The sequence below is a fragment of the Phascolarctos cinereus genome, unplaced genomic scaffold (assembly GCF_003287225.1).
Source record: "Phascolarctos cinereus isolate Bilbo 61053 unplaced genomic scaffold, phaCin_HiC Scaffold_4;HRSCAF=312, whole genome shotgun sequence".
In the NCBI taxonomy this organism is placed as follows: domain Eukaryota; kingdom Metazoa; phylum Chordata; class Mammalia; order Diprotodontia; family Phascolarctidae; genus Phascolarctos; species Phascolarctos cinereus.
The window spans coordinates 538,227,151-538,252,920 of record NW_027555847.1 but is presented as its reverse complement, the minus strand read 5'-3'; the positions used below and the strand labels follow the sequence as shown (position 1 = coordinate 538,252,920).

Here is a 25,770-nt window from a genome sequence, read left to right as displayed (position 1 = left end):
AAGTACACAGCATAACCTCATTGAAAATATGAGCAATAAACAGACAAGACAGACTTACACAATCTGTATTTTATAGTAGCACACATCTTTACGGTCAATCAATCCATTGAAAAGCATTTATTAGGGAGTCTGCAATGTACTAAAGAATGAAAAGTTCTGAGAATACATAATGCTTCTCTGCTTATTTATGGATTATAATAACATATTTGCTTAGGTATACTAAAAGGTAGTCTTAAACAATCTTCTCTAACAAAGTGTCTCACATGTATCACTTAAAGATTCCTTGAAATCTATAACTACAGAGTTTTAACTTTGGTGGTTCTATGATTAATATTATGGTGCAACACATGTCCACTCCAGGTATTTGTCACTGTTATGGAGGATTTACGGTGCAAAAACATGGGAGAATTCTCTGAGGATACAGAAGTTTCCAAGATATTCTTATTGGTAGATGATATTATGTGATGGCCCCAAGCTCTGAAACATCTCCTGAACATCCTAAACTAAACTGATCATCACTGAAATAACTATCCAGAAAGGAAAAACTAAGTGGATAATGAATGCCTTTTATATAGATAACTATATAAAGTCCGATGAAAAATGATAGCTCTGATCAATCACTATACATCTTAGACACTAAAGGAAGACAATGAATAGGGCCCAGAAATGAATAAAGGGAAGAGAAAGGTTGGTTTGAATTAGAAAAATTGTGCACCTTGTTCAATAACCCTGTTTCACACTAAAAAAAATTTATCATTTTACCATAAATATTCTCACAATAAGCCAGGGAATCATAGAATATTATAATCTTTAAACGACAAAATTTGTGAGTCACATAAATGGCAACAGAGACACTGATGGATGCCGAACATAAATAAACTATAGCATACTACTCTAAGTACTAACCAACATATATCAGAATGAGAATATATATTTTACATATAACCATTAAGTATAAATGCTAAAAGTACTTAAATAAGATCCCTTAATTCCTGTGTGGTATTCACACATTCATACTATTTGAGATCTATATTTACTAGTGATTTAAGTAATTTCCAGGAAAGCATCTAATCACCTGTTTCTTAGTAAACCATTCATTACCTGTAATCACACCAGGGACATCTGTAGGGTTTTTCTCCTGTATGAACACGTTTATGTCGAGTCAGATGGGACTGGGTTGTGGAGGCAAAGTTACACTCATCACATTTGAATGGTTTCTCTCCTGTAATACATCAAGAAATGTTTGAATTGGCAATGAGCTTTTAAAATTCATGCATCTTTGTAATTCAAATTCATTTTAGAAAAGTGTGGCAAATTATTAAAAAGTGATTATCAATGTGCTTGTAAATACCAATATTTCTTTCTTAACACATCTACATGATAGAGAAAATAAAAAGTAGTTAAAATTTCTCTGAGGTCGCTTTGTCTCCAACTTTGTCAAGTACATTTCACATAATATTACAGCTATCAGTACTTGTATCTTACTCTCTCTTGAGTATAAATTCCGTGAAGGCAAGAACCATGTCACATCTAAACTTTGCATTTCCCACAGCACTTAGGCCAGTATTTTCTAAACAGTAGGCAATTAATAAATGTTAAATGATCAGTCAATGAAATAGGTATATTTTGAACATATGGGTAGAATTAATACTCCACAGCCATATGATTTCAGGAAATAATTTTCTATCCTAAAACTAAACAGACTATTTTATTTTTTTTTAATTCAGTATTATTTTCAGGTCTTATTTTTCCCTCTCCATTCATTCAGAAATACAAGAAAAACAAAATCCCTTGCAAACATGTAGTCGAGTAAAACAAATTCCCAGACTGGCCATGTTCTTCCCACCAGAAAAATGCCTCAAACTGTACTCAGTTCATTTTACCTTTCTCTTAACAATATTTTTGTTGTTGAATAAATTGTTCTCCTGGTTCTGCTCACTCACTTTACATCAGTTCATACAAGTCTTTCCAGGTTTCTCTGAAACTATTCTTTTGTCATTTCTTACAATACAATAGTATTCCATCATATTCGTATACCATATACTTGTTCAGCAATTCATCAAATAATGGATACCTCCTCAGTTTTCAATTCTTGACCATCACTAAAAGAGTTGCAATAAATATATATTTTTTTGTAAATATGGGGAATTTTCCTCCTTTTTTAAAGTATCTCTTTAGGAGTGTTGACCTAGCAGTAGCATCACTGGGTCAAAGGGTCATAGTTTAATAGCTATTTGGGCATGGTTCTAAATTGTTTTCCCAAATGGCATAAGCAGTCTACTTTAAAGAGATGGGAATCTACATGGTGATTATAGCTTAGAACTGCACATCAAGGCACTTTATATATTATGCTACTTTTTAAAAAGTCTTTCAAAAGGTCTGTAAATTTATCCGTGGAAATATTCCCTTTACTAACAAACACTGACCACAAGACCTGAACATATAACATACAATATTACATTAAGTTCACATGGCCAAAAAATATTTACCATCTTGTGGCCAAACTTTTAGTAATGAAATAAACCATGTGGTGCCGGTATCTAAAACATTTCAGGCCTATCAAGGGGACCACCATTCCTTTAATCACCCCAAGTTTATAAACTCAGTATCATGCTATATTCTACAATTATCATGAATTCCACACATCCCATCAATTACCAAAGATAAGTATTTCCATCTCCAAAACATTTCTGACATTCATCTAATTCTCTCCACCCAGTCACTCTGTTACTAATGAGAACAACAGCAGCAATATAATGAGGCTTTATCCAAGGAACAGCACATAAGAGGGAAGTTTAGAAAGCGTCCAAAACAAAATTCATCATCTTTTCCCCAGGCCTTCACTCCTCACTTTCACTCATCCCACATATCTATTCTCCTGCTAAATCTTACAGTTTCTACTTTCAAAACAGTTCTTGTATATGTTCTTTTCAGTCAACTTGCAAAAAGACCATCATCTCTTTGTCAGAAGAGTTTAACAGCCTTCTAATTGGCCTCCTAGCCTTAAGTACCTCCTCAATCCTCCAATTCATCCTCCAATTAACTGCCAAAGTAATATTCCTTAAGTGTGGTTCTGATCACATCAACTTCTCATTAAAATCCACCCACACACGTAGGAGTGTGCACGTGTGCACACATATATACAACATATACACACAAAACTCTAATGGTTTCCTAATACGTTCAGGATAAAAAATAAGGTCCTATATTTAGCATTTAAAAATCTTCATAACCTGGACCATTCCTACCCTTAAAATCTTCTTTCATTTTACCCCCCTCCACGTATTCCACAATCCAGCTATAGTGAGTGACCAACTTAGATTCCTCACATACAAACTTATATTTCCTATTTCTGTGTCATTCCAATGGAATTCTTTCCCTCTTCAATTCCATCTCTTAGATTCCCTAGCTTTCTTCACAATTCAGTTCAAATTCCAATTCCTGCAGGAGGCCTCTCTCAGACCTCCCTGTTGCTAGTGACTTTCTCTGTAGGATTACTTTCTATTTGCTCTACATTTTATATATCTTATAAAAGTTATTTAGAATTAGTTATTGATTTCTTGAAAGCTATTTTTGCCATTATTTGTATCTCTGGCATTTAGCATAGTACTTGGCATATAATAAAGGCTAAATAAATACATTTTAATTAATTGATAGAAACACAATTATATAACTGTGAAGAAATATAATTTGGCGGTGTGTTACTTGCCTTTTTCATTCCAAAAAAATGATGCTATTGTTATCTTTTGATATCACGGCTTACAATACAGTATAAGGCTGACATTAGTATTGACTTAAAGCACTGCAATGTCCACATATCTAAATTCTCATATTCTACATGTCTGCTATATTTTATTAAAATTTTTAACTTTAAAAATTCTTTCAAAGTTTATTGAGGATCATTTTTACACTGTAAGAAATAATAATGCATTAGATTGAATTCTAATACCTTAGAATGAAAGCACAGGGCATGAAATGTTGCTGCTTAGTTATTTATTTTTAAATTATAATTGGTATATAGTATTATACTCAAGCTAAGAAGGCAATCTAGTAGAGCAGAAAAAAGTAAAAGATTTTGAGTCAGAAGACTTGGACTTGAATCCTGTTTCTGCCACTTATTAGCAAGTCCCTTAACATCTCGGAGACAAAATGCACAGAGCATTTAAAAAATATTTTAAAACTCTGTAAGTATGTGTGTGTGTGTATATATATATATATATATATATATATATATATATATGCAGAGAGAGAGACAGAGAGACAGAGAGAGACAGAGAGAGACAGGCACATAAATTTTAGATAATTGGTAAAAACTATCCAGATGCCCATGAACTTTGAAACTAAATAATGTCCAAATGCTTCCTGTTAAACTTTGCATCTAAGACTTCCAAGTTTTTCAGGGATGGGAGAGATTTAATTTGTATCTTAACTACTGTAAGATGCAGACATTCATAATGTGACATAAAGAACAAATGGGTATAAAGAAAATTTATAATCTAATAATTTTTTTAAAAAATGTATGTCCCTTACACCAGAGATGTCAAGACTTGAGGCCACTTGGCCAAACGCCCACAAAAGTTCTTGTCCAGAGCAGATAAAAATGAAATTAAGGAATGTTTAACAAAATAAATAAAAATACAATATAACAGTGGTTTTCGAATGTCAGTATGCCTCACCAAGAATCCTTTCTATTAGAGCCTGAAATCAATGCCATCGCTGAAACTTAAGCTTAAATTGTCTTTTAAGTGTTCAAAGAAAACAAGTATTAAGAAAACTCAGGATGTCTACAATAAGTAAAAATATTGTATCGTAAAACAACAAAAACTAATGAATGAGAATATATTAGGCTTACATATTAAGCTAAAAGTAAAGTCATCTCTCAAAGAATCAGTTAAGAAACTAAGCTGTGAGAAAACAATGGGTAATATTATCTTTAATTGCATCAGAATGATGAAACAGTATAGATTAGTGCCCACATGTTCAATTCCATTTAACAATTATTTATTAAGCACCTACTACATGCAAAAAATTGTAGTATGTGTTGAGAATACAAAGACAAAATAAAATAGTCTCTGACCTAAATTGTTCTAGGTGTAGCCCAGAAGATAAGAGCGCTGGGCCTGAAGTCATGAGGACTCATTTCTGTGAGTTCAAATCTGGCGTCAGAAACTTACTGGGCAAGTCACTCTACCATGTTTGCCTCAGTTCCTCATCTAAAAAATTGCTGGAGAAGGAAATGGCAAGCCACTTTAGTCTCTTTGCCAAGAAAACCCCAAATGGCGTCAAAAAGGGTCAGAAACAACTAAAAAAGGACAACTGTTATAGAAACCTAGATGAGTATATCCAAAATATATGCAAATACAAGTAAATTTGTTTGTTTGCTTTTTGTTGTTTTTAACTGAGGATATCCCCTGACTTTACTTAGGAACATATGCCTCATTTATAACTATAATTATACATATGTGTGTGTGTATATGTATAAACATATATAAACAAAGCATAAAATATGTATATACACATATATGTATAAACATATATTAAAAACAAAGCATAAAAAAAAGCAAAAATAACAGCTAAGCAAAACTAATGAAGTCCACAGTTCCGCAGTATTTTGAGTCCATAATCCTTCACTTCAGAAAAAAAAAAGAGGTATTTGGGTTCTCAGATCTCTTCTTTGGGGTCAAGCTTGGTTTTTATAATTACAAAGCTATCAGTTTTTTTGAGGGTGTGGGTCTTTCCATTTATATTGTTGTCATTGCATATATTGCTATACTGGTTGTACTTCATTTTGTGTCACTGAATGTAAGTTTTTCAGTGGCTTTCTGTAATTGTCTTATTCACTGTTTCTTAAATCACACTGATATCCAGTTATATTTCATGGACCATGGCTTGTTTAGCCACTCCACAGTGGAGTATCTATTTTGTTTCAAGTTGTTGTGGCTCTAAAAAGTCCAGCTATAAATATGTCGGTGTGGTTTGAATCTTTCTTTCTGTCTTTTACCTACTTCAATAATATGCCAAGTAGTGGAATTCTCTTGGTCAGATTTTAATAAGTTTTTTTGTTTGTTTATCATTATTTCTCACTGACTCCCAGAGTGATTGGAGTGATTTACAGCTCAACAAGCAGTGTTTTAGCATGCCTACCTTTCTACAACCCTTCCAACAGAAACCATTTCCCCCCTTCCTTGTTGTTTAAAACCTGTTCAATGAAAATGGAAAATCTCACAATTGTTCTATATGCATTTCTTTTATTAAGATAAAAGCAATTTCAAGAGAGAGAAAACACTGAAATATAGGAGATAGTGAAAGTATTCATTTCTAATGTGGCCAACAGCAACACCTTAATGAAACAGTTGAAATGAATTGTAAGTGTTGTAAAGTATTTGATACACATCAATTCTATCAACCTTTATAACAACAACTCTGTGAGGCAGGTAATCCAGGTATTATTATCCACATTCTGCAGAAAAGGAAACAGATTGAGAGTGATTAAATGACTTGTTACATTGTCACACAACCTGTGTCAGAGAAAGATTTGAAACCTAGATTATCTCCTGACTCCAAGTTCTGTGATCTTCCCATTATACTTTGCTGTCTCTCATTCTTATGAAGACTGAATTGCAGTCAACTGACTTTATTTGTCTTCTAACCTTTATTCCAAAAGCTTCATGGATTTTTGCAAGAGCTTTTAATAAAGGTTATTGTAGGAGGGGAAAGCTAGCAAGCATTCTACTTTTGGATATTTGGGTCATATATTATTGTGACTGATTGAATATGACAGTCAAAATCTTGAAAAAAAATTTAAGAAAGACTATTATTCAGGTCAAAAGTGAAAACCAGCATGTTTAGCTCCTTATAATATTTAGAAGTTCAAGAGCAACAAGTAAATATTGACTCAAAGAATACATAATTTTAAAATATGTATTGCATGCCTCAATAGGAAAAGTCTTGTTTTCTGCAACATTAAAGGACCATTGGTTAAAAATAAATCACTGTAAAGAATAAGGATAGCATATATTATTCATTAATGGCCAAGGGTGGACGGAGAGAATTGGCTAGGTGTGCCTATGTTCAAGGCACTTAATTAACTTTAAAAACAATTATTTTCAGAATAATATTTAACTTCTAGGAATGAAGAAAAATCATAAAAAGTCAGGTGGTTTAAAACAGGGAAGCGGGAGGTTGCAATAGAATTAGTCAAGATTTCAAATGCCTTAAATGGAAAAAAAAATGAAAATGATTAAAAGATTAGAAAATAGAACACATAAATTAAGGTCAGGAGGTTTAGACTCAGAAACTTTTTATATAAGTGAAAAATTAAATGAAGTTAGGTAGATTTAGAACAGGTAAACTGGCCAAATCTGAGTAATGATCATTAGAGCTATGTCTAATTTCTGGGAAAATTTAAAAAGATCTGTCCTTGACCTTGTTATATTCAATATTTTCATTAATGATTTAGATGAAGATGTAAATGCATGCATGTCAAATCTTCAGACAGTGTGAATCTGGGGTAATTAATATTTATAATAAAAGAATTGAGATTAAAATGATGCTGACTAACAGGAAGAATGGGTTGAATTCAGTAAGTTAAAATGGATTAATGGAATATCAAGTCCTATACTTAGATGGCTTAGATTGTGGAGGGGGGAATAAAGAGACATGATTGCTGTTTTCACATATTTTAAAGGTTATCATGTGGAAGGGAGATTATTACTCTTGTTTTGCTTGACCCAGAACTAAGCAAGAAGCAATAGGTGTCAGCTATAAGAAGGCAGATTATTATGAAGAAACTGAAACACTGTTTTTCTTCTCCTGGAAGGAAAGGGCAGAATTTGTACTATCAGAGTTTAATTAGTTATTTTTTTTAAGAAAAGATTTAAAAACAATTAATGCTACTCAATACTAGAATAAACTATAAAAGGTGATTTGTGTTGTTTCAATCACTTTATAAGTTCACCTTTTAAAACAGAATTGACCATTTTATTCGGTGGAAAAATAACTCTCTCTCTCTCTCTCTCTCTCTCTCTCTCTCTCTCTCTCTCTCTCTCTCTCTCTCACACACACACACACACACACACACACCCCAGACACACACACTCACACACACCTCAACTTGACCTTATTGATTTCTCTACCTACCATCTTTTTTCTCTTCCTTTTATTGTCCCCCCCCAAATATGTGCTTATTAATTACAATGGGTTCAGTCTGTACAACTGTTTCAAAACTATACAACTTTAAAGTCATCACCAAAACCTTTCTTCTATAAGTCAATTCCTCTTCCTTAACCCCATATGCAATTATTTGTCAATCTGTCACTCTAACCCAAATCGTGATCATCCCCAACCTAGATAATAATACTAAGTAACTATTACATAATAGCAATATGGACATAATTGGTCTTCTTGTTATCTCCCTCTCTAATCGATACTTCTCACAGCTCCCAAAAATATTCTTATAGGGTCACATGTTTGACAACATCAGCACAAAATATTTTAGAGATTCTCTACTGCCCCAAGGACAAAATGCAAAATCCTTAGCCTGACATTTAAAGCCTTTCAAAATTTAGCTCCAACCAATGTTTCACATTGTTCAGAATCAAGAAGGTATATGGAACCTCAAAGGCCATCTAATGCCATTTATTTTTTGATAAATAATGGATTCTACAAAACTGTCAACAAGTGATCCAGTCTCTGTCTGAAGACTTTTAAGTAGGCTGGGGACACCCTACTTCCTTCCAAGATAGTCCATTTGAATTTGGGAGACTCATCAACAAATAAGAAAATCAAATCTAAGGATAAATCAATTGCCTGAGTTAACAGCAAATTAGTGGTGAGTTGGAAGCTAGAGCCTAAGATGCCAGGATAATTGAAATCCCCCATTACTACATATACTTCCACGTCAGCTTGAACAACTTTATTTGTATCTTCTTTCTATAAAAATGTTTTATAGTACATGCAAATAACAATATCTTTTCTATTGCTGCCTCCATTAACACAGTGCCAGGCACTGATAAATGCTTAATAAATGCTTCTTGCCTGTGAACAATTGATCGTCACCAAAATTGTCCTAGCATAATTCCTACCTCTGTTCCTGGACTTCCAAATGAATTGCTTATTAATATATAATATTATTTTACCCTATGTAAGTTTCTGAGGCCAGATTTGAACTCAGAAGGATGTCTTTCTGACTCTGGCCTGGCACTCTATCCACTGCTTCACCTAGCTGCCCATCTGAATTTAAATGTGGCCTCAGACAATGACTAGCTGTGTAACCCTGGGCAACTCATTTCCCCCTGTTTGCCTCAGTTTCCTCATTGTAAATTGAGCTGGAGAAGGAAATGGCGAACTACTCCAGTATCTTTACCAAGAAAATCCCAAATGCGATCACGAAGAGTCAGAAACAACTGAAAGGACCAAACAGCAACAACAAAGCAGGAGGGCAGCTAGGTGGCTCAATGGATAGAGCACCAGCCTTGAAGTGAGGGAGACTCATTTTCCTGAGTTCAAATCTGGCCTCAGAAACTTACTAGCTGTGTGGTGCTGGGTTAGTCACTTAACCCTGTTTGCTTTAGTTCCTCATCTATAATATGAACTGGAGAAAGAAACGGCAAACCACTCTAGTCTCTTTGCCAAGAAAACCCCAAATTGCATCTAGAAGAGTTGGACACAACTGAAAATGACTGAACAACAACAACAACAAAAGTGACCCTACCCCTTGGGCTACTAAGAGCTCCAGCTTATTGCCCACGACTTCGTAACCTGAATGATATCTGAAGTTCAAGCTCTAACATTCTCTGATTTATGACTACAGCATTTTCTAGATTCCATGACTATAAATAATCCCTCCCCTCTTAACATAGTAACATTCGAAGGTATATTCTTGAATCGATTTCCTCTAGCAGAGTAGTAACTTTATCAAAGTGTATTTGACATTTTTGATACTGTTTGTTTCACATCTGCCATTTGACTGACCATATGCCGATGCTTACATGCAATAGTTTATCACAACAAAAAAGGGCACAGTTTGACTTACAGTATACTTCAGGCACATATTATTCGGAAATATGTAAACCAAGATAGTTCATAATTCTGAGTAGATGAAATTGAAATTAAAAATCATGTCATCCAAATAGATCATATCTAAAAAAGTATTTTCTCCTTATGAGGCTAGTGGAGGTATCAGTATATATGTATGTATGTGTATACACAAATACAACAGATACTCTATATTATATAGTATGTACATATTCTATACTATTTATGTATCTGAGTTTACATGTATACACAGATACATACATACGCATTCACATATATGAGCAGAGTTTCAGACAGAAATTCTGATAAACTCTTAGCTTATACTATAAATCAGATATTAAAAATTAACTCAAATCTTAGTATAAACAAAATATTACTAAATTATCTTGAAAAAATTTACTTCTATGGTGATAGTACTTTTTCTAGACAAAGAAAATGAAAGCTCTTCATAACTACATAGAACAAAAGTAATACCAATTTGTACACATTCAATATTCTACATATGCTTAACATGTGTACAAATAGACACAAAAATATATTTATAAATAAACACATATTTTGGTCTCTGAAAGAAACTGAGTTGTTACTTAAATGAAATGCAGAGTAATCTAACTGCATATTAAAATCAAAGTGCAGTTTATATGAGAAATGAGAACACAAAATAAAGCATTTCTTTGAATAAAAACGCATATATTATTAACTTTTTTGATTAAATTGACCTACATATGAGAAGAAATGTGCAAAGACTGAAATGAACAGGTCTGGTCAAACAAGCAGTAACCTAGATAGGTAGAATAAGTTATCTTTAAAATTTCAATACATAGTATAGATTATGGGTCTGGTCCTTAAATTATATAAAGTTAAAAAATAGAAACATTTTGAATTATGGGATTATAATTCCAATAAAAAGTTCTGGTGACTCCATAAACCACAGAAGCTTCATGCTTGATGGAATTAATGAACCATAATTCATTGCTAACTTGTTTATTCTAATTGCATAGGTGTACAGTATCTGGGCTGAGAAATCCTTCCTTAAGCCATCCATTATTCATAGTTGGGGAAGGGATCTGAGAAAAATGTGTAATTTTATGTACTATACTGTTTAAGTAAATGGTGTAAATTAAGGGTCCACTCAGATTTTCATTCTTAAGATTGAATATTTTTAGTTCAGAGGCTCAACATAAGTCCTTAAAAACCAGTTCAATATGGTTCATTTCATCTTAACTTCTTTGTTTTTTATGATTATTAAGGACAAGTTATTTAAATTATAACAATATTATCTAAGAATAATGGTACTTAAAGATATAATTTTAATTTTTTTATGTTCAGATTTGACACAAATGAATGAAAGCAAACATGCATGTATGCATTTATTAAGCACTTACTATATGCCAGGCTATAGGATTATAAATAAAAAGTGTCATTTCACCTACGCTTTGACCAAAATATAAACTGAGCCTTAAGATTAAAGACCCATAAAATTACATACTATTATTATGAATTTGGAACTATATATTTTATATAAAAGACAAATCACAGATGTCTACATGATCCAATGAAACAGACTCAGTTTACTATAATCCTGATTCATGACCAAAAAAATATCTAATAATACTGGAGATTCATAAGGAAATGGAGACATTTTCATTTGTTCCTTTCAATACATGGAAATAACTGTCTCTATCTTTTATCTCATTTAAAATTTTATGGCCCAACTTTGCTACTATCAAATATACCAGACAGCAATGTAAGAGGATGAAAGGACTGATTATGAAAAAAACAGAGGATAAGATATAAGACCAACTTGAATTTGTGGATGCCATAAATGTAGGATCTACTAATAACAGTCAAAAATTTGATTTCTTTTCTTGTTCTGATAGATACATCACCTAATATTTCATTCTTCCTACACATCTTGAATCCAAAGCAGATGATTCAAAGACATATTAACAAAATCTGGTGGATCATCTGAGAGTTAAGCCTACCTTATAATAAAACTATCTCCTCATTTCAAGTAATGAGCCTATGAATGGGTATAAGATTGACTTCAAGACCAGTTTTCTATCCAGGATGTCACACAAGGCATCACATAAGACATCTGCAGTTTATTCTGAGTTTCACTGTACATGGAATAGTACTTTCCAATGTAATTAGAACAAATCCTATACTCTTTTATAAAATCTTAATTTTAAATTTAGCATAATAATTATTAATTCATATTCCTGAAGTTCCACAGAGATAGTGTGGTACAGAGGTCAGAGAGCTCGCCTCAGGGTCAGCAAGACCAAGATTTGCAGAACACACAGCAAGTCTGATGATGATAAGGGTGAGAATGTTAATGGCTGATATTTACTTATTGTTTGAAGGTTTAAACAGACATCATCTCATTTGAACCTCACAGCCATCCTTTGAGGTCGATACCTCTGGTATTACAGATGTCAGGGGCCTTCCTAAGGGTCTATATACATGGGTTATATAGTAAATGCCATATTTCTTCATATCATAATTTTATACCATACATAAATCTATTTACTGGCCTGCTTCATTTTAAAAATTTTCCTTAAAGGTTAGTAATCTCTGCTAAAATAACTATGAAAATGCCTTGGGACCTGTGGACAACTGAGAGCAAAGCAAGAGGAAGAAGATGGAAGCCCAACTACAGCATGGCTATGGCACAGAGCAGGGGCCTTTTTCTGCACCAACTGTTTGTCAAGACTGACTGTACACTCTTCCTAGATACCAATACGCCTCATTCCTCCAGACTGGGGGTTACTGAGCTGGGCAGGACTCTTCAACTCCATGTGAGGATTTGCTCCCTTGCCCTTGAATCAAGGGTCTCTGACAGGTGATAAAAGTAAATCTTAGAATGCAAGATGTTTTGTGTCAGCCCCCCAGACAGTTTGTATTGCAGCAGGGAATTATTTAAGCCATTTAGAGCACTTCTGATACCTATTCCTTTTGAACCTGATTGTAATTTGCTTGGGTACTCCATGTACAGGGTAAACCATGTCAAACAGAGATACACCAGAGAAATATAGATTCCAAGTATACTATATGAAGCCTCGGCCAGAAAAAAATGTTGTTTGTTGGATGAAAATATTGTAAATCTAGCATAACAGCCCCAAGCCTATGCTGAGTTGTACTGGGATGTTTTCTTTGAAGCAAATAGACTTAAGAGCTGATTTTTGTGTTAAAGAATCATCTCTGATTGTTTGTGCCACAGAGGCAGATAAATGCCAAAAAGACAGATACCTCTGTCTCTGAGACATTGTCCTGTATAGCATAAAGTTAATAGCAAAGTAATAAGGAGCCTGTGGTCCTGACATAAAATATAAAGTTATGCCTGCTAGATGTAAGCTTCATGATCTATCACCTGTAAATGCCTCTGATTACAGCATTAGTGTCTCCACTGGGGTGGCAAGAGTGGAGCACATGCCAGATCATGAGAGCCCTGCCACGCTGACAGAGGTATCATGTAAGAGTATTATGTGGCTCTCCAGGGCCAGACCAGGTTGGGATGAGGTTAGCTACTGCTAACATTTAAATAGTCATAACTCAAGTGGAAATAAACTGACAAACTTTAGTATTAAAACACAGAGCAGAAGTCAGATTAGTCAAAGGTGTGACTGGAGACTATGTCTACTGCAAACCAGAACACAATTTGACACTATAAGTATTAAATCCAGAAAAGAGTGCATGAATATATAATATGTTAGAGCCTGTTTAGCTATTCTTAAGATTTATCTTCTTGGTCCTAGTAAACTAAGCAATGTCCATTCTGATTCGATAGTAACATTTATTTTATACAGTAATTTGAATCAAATGGACTTAAATGATGAAAGCTATCAACTGCATTAACTAGCACAGGTGTTACTGAGGGCAAGATATTTTGCTCCTTAAATCACTGTTAAAACTACATAGGTCAAGAAAGAAACAGCACCAAACAGACCACTTTCACAGACATTTACTGAGGTTCATTGTGTATGTAAATGGAAGCTCATTTTTAGGGACTCTCTTTGACAATCTTTTTTCTTCTTATCATATTAACCAAAGAAGATTCAAATAATGAAAAGTGATCTTTACATACACATTTCATAAAGATTTAGTAAAAAAGAAATTTTAATTAAAAAGAGCTACTGAGAAAAATTAAAGTAAGCCATGTAACTATTTAGTCTTTACTCCTAAGAAACCTATTTCTTTCCCCAAGTCATTAAGTTCTGCAAATAGGAATGCATAACCAGTTGCAAAGAGAAACATTCTATACAACCATACACTGAGTCTCATGAAAGTTACATATCTTCATTAAATTCCATCTGAAATTTCTAAGTTGAAAGGATAATTGATACAACACTGACAATAAACTACAACCCTCCCCTCAGTTTGAAACCACAGATATGCGGTCTCTAACATTCACCCAGGATCCTTTTGGGAGATTCTTGACAAGCAGAGAGTAGGCTCATTGATCTAGGCTAGTGGGGGGGGGGGCGGTGAAGGGAGAGAAGTGGGGGGAGGGAGGGAGAGGGAGAGAGGAAAACAGAGGGGGAAAATCATTCCTTCTATTTAATATTAATTTACCAAATACACCTGATCCCTGAGATGTATGATTTACCTATTTTTATATATACAAAACCCAGATTATTTAAAGTCTTACCTTATTCAAATAGCATTTGCTCTAGAGCCTAAGCACATGGCTTTTGCAAAAATGAAAAAAGGCAAAGCAAATGATGAGCCCATGCATTATTTGTGTTGGAATATTTTATTTCACTTGCTTTAGTTTCCACACTAGATGATAAGCTCTTGCTGCAGAGAAAATACCAAAGGGCAAAGACAGCTCTACTGACCTGTGTGCTGCCTCCGATGCTTGGTGAGGGCATGCCGCGTCCCACCGGCAAAGCCACAAAGGTCACACAGGAATGACTTCTCGCCTGTTGCAACAATAAACAGATGAGGGACTGCGGAGGTCACAGATCATTAAAACATATCTATCAAGGCTTTCAGGGTTACTAATTCCTCCAATCAAATGTTTCCATGTAAATATGTCAAATGGGAATGAAATTACCACTGCGGTTTATTGACTGTGATAAAATCTGAAAAGCACCACTGAACATAATTACATACTTGTCAGACCCATAAAAATTAGCTTTATTATCAATGGAATGGTTTTGTACAACTTCATTTCTGTTAGATGTCTTCCAGATGGGGCTGCTTTATGCACTTGAACAGTTTTTATGCATATCCTGATTTTTTTACAATTCCCATACATCTGGCCTTTCTGTGCTGAGTAAAGATTGCTCAGAAAAGTTAATATACAGTATATATGATTCTGCTTAAATAAAATATATTGAATTTACTAACAACTTAAAGATATGGAAAATTTTTTACTTGACTCAATCAAGGTCTCTAATAACTTTCTACTAAATAATGTGAATTAAATGGTTTTCTTGAACATACGGAGGAGCTCATGAAACAATGAAATCCACATTACTCACTACCAATGGCAATTAATGCTGTTTATGTTTTGAAAACTGTCATGACACAAAGAAAGCAAATCTGGGGATTACTATAGGAAATATAAAAAAAACTCCTATTGTTCCTCTTTAATGATATTTCTTCATTCTAAGCCACCACAACAATTAGAGATAGATTTGGCAGACAGTACTTGTTAGAAGTGTGTAAATGATCATTTTGGGGGGTATTTTTATTCCAGCTAACACTTTGCCCCATGGTTTATAAATACAATACATCTTTCTGCTGTAGCATATTTAGGCAATAAGTACTGGCAAGCTAGGCAGTTTTATCCCATAAGACTCACGAAGAGGGGCATTATGGAATAATGATACTAACCTTGGAGAGATTCAGTGAAATTATAAAAAACTTTCCCAAGCACAAAATACATCACCTTTACTTACTTTACTAATTTAGACATATAATGCAACAAGTTTTCCAAAGCTTTCTACATATGCTGTAAAACTTTTTTTTTTTGAGAGAGGCGAATAAGATCAGGATTTAGCTCCAGCCATTTTGAAACTGCCATTGTATTTTTTAGTATGAGAAAAAAAGAAAGACTATATACTAAAAGGCAAAATAGCTCTGGTTATTAAAAACAGTCATCCTTATACCAGCATTTCCAAAACTCATAGTTTAAATGAAGTACAATAATGACCATGTAAATATAATTGTATTTAGCCCAAGTTTCCAAAGTTATATTATCAAATTATTCATCATCATTATCACTAATACATGCATCTGAGCTAAAAAATATTGTTTCCTATAATCACTTTCCTTTTGGGGGGTCATGAGATCACCACTGAATCAGAGGAATAGAGTAGATGGGCTGTGAAGAATAAAGTTTAATTATAATTAAATATTCATTTAATTATTTAATCAATTTGAGTATAAATCTTTCTGACTAGCTATAATATCAATTAGATAGCACTGAATATGGAACTCTTGAACATTACAGAATAAAATTCACTCTAAAATTAAAATATTGCTCTAATTCTATTTAAATATTATTCTCCATCATCTTACATATCACCATAGCTTAGGTTGTATGGGTAACAACTTTGGGTGCACTGCATGTAGGTAGTAGTCTTAAAGACTAATGAGGACATAGAATTCTTATTACTTTTGGAGAGAAATCATATTTTATTCTTCTACTTCTTCAACTTTAGTAATCTAGATTTGTGCCATGAAATATAAAATGTACATGAGCTATATGGTAAATGCCAGAAAACTGTACACTAAGTTAATTCACTTTGCATATATGCAGTTTACATTTATAACTTTGTTATGTTTGAATATACATAACAATTTAATGCATACAGAAATGGTTTCTCATTTTTCATCTGATTTGATTCCAGATACATTAGTGACCTTGGTTTCATGACATATAAGATTTCATATGGGACATTAGTCTCTACTGTACTATATTTCAAATGTACCTCTATGGCTTGATTTTTTTTTTTGTAATCTTCGGTGCAATTTTCATTTGCTTTTCAGGGGGAGGAAGGGGTGGTGGGTGGATACAGACAAGTGTATTTCCGTGAATATGCTTAACAATTTCATCATTATTTCTTTGGAATTTTCAACCTTTAAACTTTTAGGAAAAACTAAAGGTAATATTTCACTTGGCATACAAGAAGTTGATTTAACATGCTATGTTTATATGATAGCAAGGATATAATGGAAAATGGTTCTTTTCTTAACAACTTGAATTAGTTTCAAGTGTGCCATTTTGCATTCAAATGTAGAAAGACACGGAAACCAATCCTTTATTTTCTATTAGAAAACAGCCACTGTCCCCTATCTCTCATTATGGTGCAGACTACAAGACCTAACAACAAAAATCCATATTATTGATCTAGCCAAGTCTCCACAATTATTCTTTAGAAGGAAACGCCGACGATAAATTACATCTGCACTGGCTTTTCATCTGCTGTTCGATATAAGTGATCTCTCAGGGCAGGCTGGAGACCTTAAATCGTCAACACCCTTGTCAAAGAAGCTAAGGAGGCCTGGGCTTCCCACAAACTGCTTCAGAAGAACTTTTAACCTATAATTTCTAACAATAATATAGGTTTTTCAAAAATGTGGAGGACCAATAGGAAGGACAATTATTATTTCTTCTTTTTTCCCCTCAACAAAATTACCTGAAGAGGGTTTAAAAAAGGGTCATATATTTAAAACAGCACATAGTAAGTGGCTGGTCACTGAAAAAAAGTCAAATTTAAATTTGTAAATAAGCATTATATTCCCACACTTTAAAAATGAAAACCACTTTTAAATGTCAACTAGTTATAGGTCATTGAAAGGGAAAAACTACAAAGAACTATGCAATTTAAATGACCTAAAATTATAACCAGTAACTCCTATTTCTGCATATAAATATATAAATTTTAGATCTAAAGTAAGGTATCAACTAATAGTTTATATTTTACATAAATTAATATACCCACTAATGGAAACCAGACTTTAAGGATTCTTGCTACATGATTTTCTAATAATAGCACAACCCAAAAATACTTTAAAAAATTTACAACTAAATTTCTAATTAGTCTGTTTAAAATAGAGTAACAAAAATGTCATGATCAATTTCATATTTCTAGGAATGGCATGTGAAAAACAATATGTTATGATTCAGAAGGATGATGATTGAGTTTTAAGTCTAAGAAAACTAATTTTCTACAATAATTTGTGTTAACATATATATATATATGTTAACATATATGGTTTCACATAAAATTGTGGTTTTTTTTAAAGTAAGAAAACACCTCTAAATCATTGTTTCCCTGGGTATTTCGTAGCAGAATGGGGAAAAAAAGTTTACAAGAATCCTAGACTTAGTAATAAACAATTACCCAATTACTGAAATCTTAAGAACAAACGATTTAAACATGAAATCATTTCTATTGATTAACATGGGAATAATTAATGCATAATCTAGTCTTTTATCTAACTTTATCTAACTCTGTCCAGTCTTCAAGTACACAATAATGAAATTTCCAACCTGTATGAGTCCTGTAGTGGTCTTTCATAGCTGAGGCTGTGAGAAATGAATAATGGCAAGTGGGCCAGGTGCATTTAAATGGTTTTTCTCCTGTGTGGAGTTTCATATGGTTGTTTAGGGCCCACTTTTCTGTGAAACTTCGATCACATAAGTGGCATGCAAATTTCCTGTGTGGGAAGACAAAAGAAGAAAAAAATTAAAATGTTGCACACACACACACACACACCCTCATATAAAAGCTGAGAAAAGAAGCATGTTTTTAAACCTGAAGTGTGGTAAATGCACAGACTTTCGTGAAGAGAATTGCAGACCTGGTCTGTCATGTCTGTATAACCAGGCATTGATTTTTCTGTCGAGGCCTGGCACTTCAGCCATTTATTCTCTGCTTTGCGGTTGGGCCCAACGGGTTTGAAAAATTCTGTTACAGTCCAGTCACCCCTGAGGCAAATGTGAGAATAGATTTCACCTGTACAGGCCTACACCACTTATCCAGGGCATGGGCTGTCAGAGCAAAGGCTAAATGAAAAGCTATCCATACTAAACTACTCAGACAATCCCGGTACTCTATGTGAGGCTGCTGTGGCTGCTGGACCACAGTGCAGGGCTGAAATACTGCTTGTAATAACACTGGGACCGAAAGAAACCAAAAGTGCTTCAAAACCAAAATGCACTCTATAAAGAAGCAAGAGAAATTCTAACGGCATTTCTTGAAAATGTTGAACTTCTTCAAAGGGGTTATTAACAGGAAAGATAAAAAGTTCATTTTATTAATAATTAAAAAATGCAATTTGCTTTGTTGAGATAAATACAGTTGATTATAATCCCAATATGAAATTACTTTAAAAGGCCATACCAGAACTCTACATTAGCACATACTGCAGATCCATACCTATACATAGTTGCTGGACCTTCACTAACAAAATGAAAAGAAACAGTAAAATCAAAAAGAAACATGTATTAACTATCCCAAGGAGTAATTAATCCTCTTTTTTGTTTGTATCTATGAAATCATCACAAATGATTATTCATATTTCTATACTTGTATTTACATGGTTAGAGTGATCTTGGCATTTCATAACGTGTAATCAGGGTCCCATGGATTCATAAAATATAATAAATAAAACAACACATTAAAATACATTTAAATAAAATGTGTATATTACTGATAAGCACTGCCAGAAAAGGGAAAATGGCATAAAATTGAGATTGCAACATTATCCTTTTTCAGTTTGTTGATATTCATACCTTTAATGTGGATAACATATTATTGCTTGCATTATGAAGGAAAATCCTATCACTTTTAAAAGTGATAGCGTAATCAAGAAAAAAAAGAAAAAGATCTGGTTTTTCATTGATGCTTATTTACGAACAAAGGATAACAACATTAAATGTTAACTGATATCTCTAACAGGCTTAAAGGCTGCAAGGAAAATTTGAAAAATTAAAGCAAAGAAATTAGTTTTAGGCTAATTTTCTAAAATAAATTATTTCAAGTACATGAGTACATTTGTATCTGTGAATACACAAATCCAGATAACATCTTGCGTATTACTCAGCACTGTTACTGAACATTTTTAACAAAAACATTAAGTTTAAGAGGGCTAATACATTTGCCCTTGCACTGCAATGAACCCTTTCACTAAACAAAGGTCTGAATGGCATGAGGGCAGATGTCATAGCAAATTATATTTTGCTATCTTAATCCCTAATTTTTACTTGCCTTGCTGTAAGGGCTTCCTTTGACTCATATACCTAAAACATATACAAGAAAGATTCCTAGGTCTTCTGGAAATACATCTACAAATCTACAGGGAAGCCTCTCAGCTTCTGCAAACTTAGTTAAATTTATAAAAAGGATTATTGATTTATTTTGCCTACATTCCAGTTCTTAGAATACATAGTAATATCACTGATATTCAATACATTTATTTTCAAAGTACCTTAATAAATATTTTTTAAATGTCACATTAAAATTAAAGCAAGAACTTGATTCAATTCTGATTCCATAAAGGTACATATCTATCCAGATACATAAATACACACACAGGCATGTGAATACAGGCATACAATTTGCTATATTGTTTGATCACTGCTTAGTGGTACTAGAGAATGACAAATATGGCTAAATGCTTCCAAATGCACTGCAAAAAAAAATACCATGTCAGTATATCTCTCAGACAGGTCTTCATGCATTTCACATTTCAAAAGCATGACAGGGATCTTATTTCTAAGATGAATACCTCTATCTACTTATTTTCTCGTGTATTTATTGTGGATCTAACCTTCTACTACAAGAAATAAATTAGCAGGTTAAGTAGATGCTATTTTTTAACAAATAGTTTCTCTGGACTATACTACAACTCTATGAGTCACAAAATAAATCCCTCGTTTTTAAATCTACTGTGATGGACATTTTAACAGTGTTATATCCAAATAGACTTCAATATGCACTCTATTATTCATACACAATAAAAATGCTAAACCAATGCTTAGCTGTCTTAAAATGACAAAAAAATAGACAATTCAGAATTTAGGCAACTATTCCATCTTAGAAAACTGCATTGTTTATGAGTTTTACAGTTAACAAAATTTTTTTTCATATGTTGGTATTTTAATGATTCAGTTCAACAAACATTAAACATAATTGTTTTATAGGTTACTACATGACATGTTTTTCACACACATATTTCTTAATAATTATCTGAGAACATCAGAATAACATTTTTTTCAGCTAGTCAATGATTAAATTTAGACTAGCTCAGTTTTCCAAATTGGTGGGGTATATATCCATTTATTCTTGCAGTATATCAAACTTTGGATGGCATGGGGACAAATGTTATCCTAATCCCTGGTTCTCACCAGCACTGCTCAAAACCTGCACAATAATATTCTTCCCTGGAGGCAAAGGTAAACAGAGCTTCTTCTGCTCTCATCTTAGAAGGATCTAGCCATAACGGCTAGGCAGATTTCATTGAGAAGCCTCCAAGACTGAATTACTTACATTAAGTCAGAATTCTGGTAACAAGCCACAGGTTACCTTAAGACAAGGGAAACCAAATCATATTTGTAGGCTGAAGAGAAGATGCCAGAGTAAAGACCAAAGGTTCTTGAGAGAGACACAGAGGATCAATAGAAAAAGAACCTGTAGGATATGAGAGGGAGTAGGATCACTGGACTTTAAAGGAGGAGTGATCTGGGCTCAAATTTTGCATGTGGTATTTACTAGCTGACCACAGACAGGGCACTTATTTAATCACTCTGACTCTACATTTCTTCATTAATAAAATGTGGATAATAAAACATTATACCTACTCCATAGGTACTTATAAGACTCACTGAGAGTTTCAAATGAGATAATGGTTATAAAATGTTTTGCAAACCTTAAAATGTTTTGTATATAAATGACAGTTACTATATTTGAGAAACAGAGAAAAGGGTAGCTTGACTTGACCATATGGAGGTGAGCAATGCATAAGAAGGACAGGGTGATAGAATGGGGCAAGGATATGAAGAATTTTCAATGTCAGAGGAGTTTATATTTGATCCCAGAAGAAAGAGGAAGCCACCAGAGTTTACTGGGTGGAAGATTAGAGGGAGGGAAGAAAGGAGGTAGTGGGCAGGATTTACTTTAAGAAAATCACTTTGACAGCTATACTGATGACAGGATGGATTGGAGGAGAGATTTGAGGCAGGTAATTCACTCCCCAAAGATTCAAAAGAGTCAAGATTCTACTATACACAGATACATGACTGCATGTGAGTTAATAATTAAGGCCTCTTTTTTTAGCAATTTCTTTCTCTAATACATAAATGAATCCAAATCTGGATGATGATAAGACTGGAGAACAAATGACTAATTTGTCCACAAAGGTGGATAAAATGGAGTTGGTGGCTTGTAATAGCTTCTATAGATACTGTACCATTCATTACATGATATTTCCATTTTTCTTGATCCCTTCAAAGATTAGCTGCCACAAACTTGAACTGCTCAAGATACTGACGCTTCTTTTGCTTTAATAATAATGTATTCATGTATTGTAGCATAAGAAGGTAAAAAGAGCCCTGTTTTTATCAGTTGTAATAAAGTCTTAGAAGAAAATTCAATCAAATGACTAAAATGAAACTTCTGAATCATCCCTGTACTTAATAATCCATATAAATTTCTAACATTTACTTTAATAAAAGATATGATTTCACTGGTGTGATACTCTTTAGTTAGACCAACACCTAATGCTTTGTCCACAGCACAAACTCCAATCATTCTATCCTTCCCTTTTCTACCAGTTTATCACCCCTACACTGACATCAACTTTCCTCTGTTCATGGTCTTGGCCTTATATTTAACAAATTCAACAAGACACTTTTTACCCTACCTTAAATCCTCTTTGTCCTTCTACCTTAGTACTTTTCTTACTTGCCCATCCACCATACTCCAAGAAATCTCACCATCTACCAGTGGCTCTACAGGGTCTGTCTTCCCTGGGCCCTTCTATCTTGCTACAGACAAGCCCTCTGAGGCCACCTACAACTCCATAAAGTTGCCCTACCTTTGCTCCAGTAACATCCCTGGCCCCACCATCCATTTCTTGACACATATAGCTGCCCAATGCCTGGATCAACTCAGGGGGGACCTCAATGGACAATGATAACCTACCTGAACTCAATCCTCAATGCTTAATATACTTATATATCTACTCTGTCAAACTCAGTGATTCTGAAACCTGAAGTGCCATTGCTCAAACGCCATTTGACAACCATCACTGTCACTGTCCAGTCCCTCATTCCTACCCCCCTCAATCCAATCTCCCATTCCAAAGTTAAGCAACCCTTTTACTGAACTTTCTGGAATGCCTGCTCCACAGGTTAAAAAATGATTTCATCATCAACCTTTTCTTACTCCCTCCATTTTCTTGTACTCAACAAGACATGGCTCTGACTTGGTAATACCTTTTCCAGCAGTGGTTACACTTTTACTCAAACCTCTGATTTGCTGGTCATGGTGGGGGGATTGGGAATATACCTTGCTCCCTATTGTCAGTTACAAGCTCTTCCTCTACCACCATTACTCAGTAATCTCTCTTACTTAAAGGTTCATTCAATGCATATTTATGGCCAAATCAAGATTCTGTTAGCAGGTGTCTATTGACCAGAATATACTTTTTCCTTACTCACTGAGTTTACTGTCTGGCACACAGGCTTTTGCTCCTCCCCAAATCTCCCTCATACCAGGATAGAAATACTTTAATTAATTTTCCCCCCACTACCTTATTGTCCCAATTCCTCAATTTGTTCAATACCTAGTTTTCTACCTTGCCATAGATACACACAGAAACATTAAAAGCCTCAATTTTTCTATCACCCGTAAGTGTTCCACATACAGGTGCATTAACTATGAAGTTCCCTTATGTGATCATAAACTGTTATTATTCTACCACTCCCTCTTTATCCTCCCTGCTACCTTCACCCCTCTACCTCACAATTCCTTTCCAGGCTACCAACACTGCACTGGACACACTATTCTCCCTTCTCCTTACTGACTTCCTGGTCCTGTCCTCTTCTCTCGAGCCCCTTGCCCATTTGGGTAAAGGGTGATTCAAAGATCTTACCCGTCTAACCTCCAGCCTTGGACTATTCCCACTGTCCACTGCCTTCATTCCTAGTGACATGCCATTGAATGAAGCTGAAGAAAATCATGACACCATGCTGACTGGGTCTACTACAAGTTTATGTTATATAATCTCTTCTGGGCCTCCACTTCTATGTAAGGCAATCCTTTCATTCTTCCCTAATGAATTCATTATCCCACTCACCAGACTGGCTTGTCTAAACCTTTTCATACCTCCTCAAAACCTCCCACATATCTTCCTTTCCCCCATTTTTCACTGCTGAGAATCTTGTCTTATATATTTCACTTCCCAAACTGAGGCCATTCCCAGAAAGAGCTGCTTTTCTTTTCCCATGTTCCCTATTTCACATCATTCAGATGCTTTTTGCCACTATCTTGTACTTCACTCTTGTTTCAGATGGAGAGGTAACCTTTTCCTTGTCAAAGCTAACCCTCTATATGCCTAATTGATCCTATTTTATACTGTCTTCCCTAACAGACTGTCCCCTCAATTATCCCTATTCCATCACCAATCTTCAGTGTTTCCCTTTCTGCTGGCTTCTTCTCTACTGCCTAAAAATATGAACATATCTCTCCAATGCTCAAAAAATCATCACTTAATCCAGATCCTACATCTCTCTTCTCTTTTACAGGTAAACTCCTTGAGAAGACTGTGGATAATAGAAGTCTCTCTTTCCTTTGTTCTCACTCTCTTCTTAACTCTTTGCAGTCTGGCTTTTGACCTTATCATTTAAACAAAATCATTCTCTTCAAAGACACTAATTATTTCTTACTTGCCAAATTTAAAGACCTTTTTACAATCCTCATCCTTTTTGACCTCTCTGCAGCTGCTGACATGGTCAATCACCTTCACCTTGATGTTCTCTAGGTTTTCAAGACACTCCTTTGTCCTGGCTCTCTTCCTACTTGTCTAACTGCTCTTTCTCAGTCTCCTTTGCAATATCTTCATATAGGTCAAGCCTAAAAAATCATGGGCATTCCCCAAGGCTCCTTCATTGGTCCTCTTCTCCTTTCCCTCTATATCATTTTGTTTGGTAAATCTCATTAACTCCTTTCAAATCAAATATTATCTCTATACTAATGGTTCTCAGAATTATTTATAAAGTCCTAACCACTCTTCTGACCACCACTCTCACATCTTCAACTGCCTCTATTGGACATTACAGACTAGATGTCCTGTTGACATCATAAACTGAACATGCCCAAAACTGAACAGTCCCCTATATCTAACTTTCCTGTTACTGTCCAGAGTACTGTCATCCTCTCAGTTATAAGGCTCTCAACTCACTCTTCATTCTCTCTTACCATCCTCCCATAACCAATTTCTTGCCAAGTCCTATAGTTTTTACCTTCATAACATCTCTCATACATGTACCCTTCTCTCCTCTAACACTGCTATTAACCTGATGTAGGCATTAATTCCTAGCTACTGCAATAGCCAAGGACAGACTGGACTCAGATACAAAGTTCTACAAAGATCACCTTTACGTTAAAGAAACCAACTTTTTTTTTATTTTTATGTGAGGCAATTAGGGTTAAGTGACTTGCCCAGAGTCACACCTCTAGTGAGTGTTATGTGTCTGAGGCCGCATTTGAACTC

At 34.3% G+C, this 25,770-nt stretch overlaps 1 protein-coding gene across 1 annotated transcript in view; it reads right to left on the bottom strand.

Moving 5' to 3' along the window:
• The window catches only part of ZNF407 (zinc finger protein 407), a 611,846-nt gene that overhangs the window by 234,439 nt on the left and 351,637 nt on the right, over window positions 1–25,770 (bottom strand). Inside the window, exons 5-7 of the mRNA XM_020997614.2 lie at window positions 18,545–18,711; window positions 14,877–14,960; window positions 1,102–1,222 (exon numbers count right to left, since the gene is read on the bottom strand). Of these exons, the coding sequence (XP_020853273.1) occupies window positions 1,102–1,222; window positions 14,877–14,960; window positions 18,545–18,711 (372 nt within the window). The remainder of the gene's footprint in view (window positions 1–1,101; window positions 1,223–14,876; window positions 14,961–18,544; window positions 18,712–25,770) is intronic.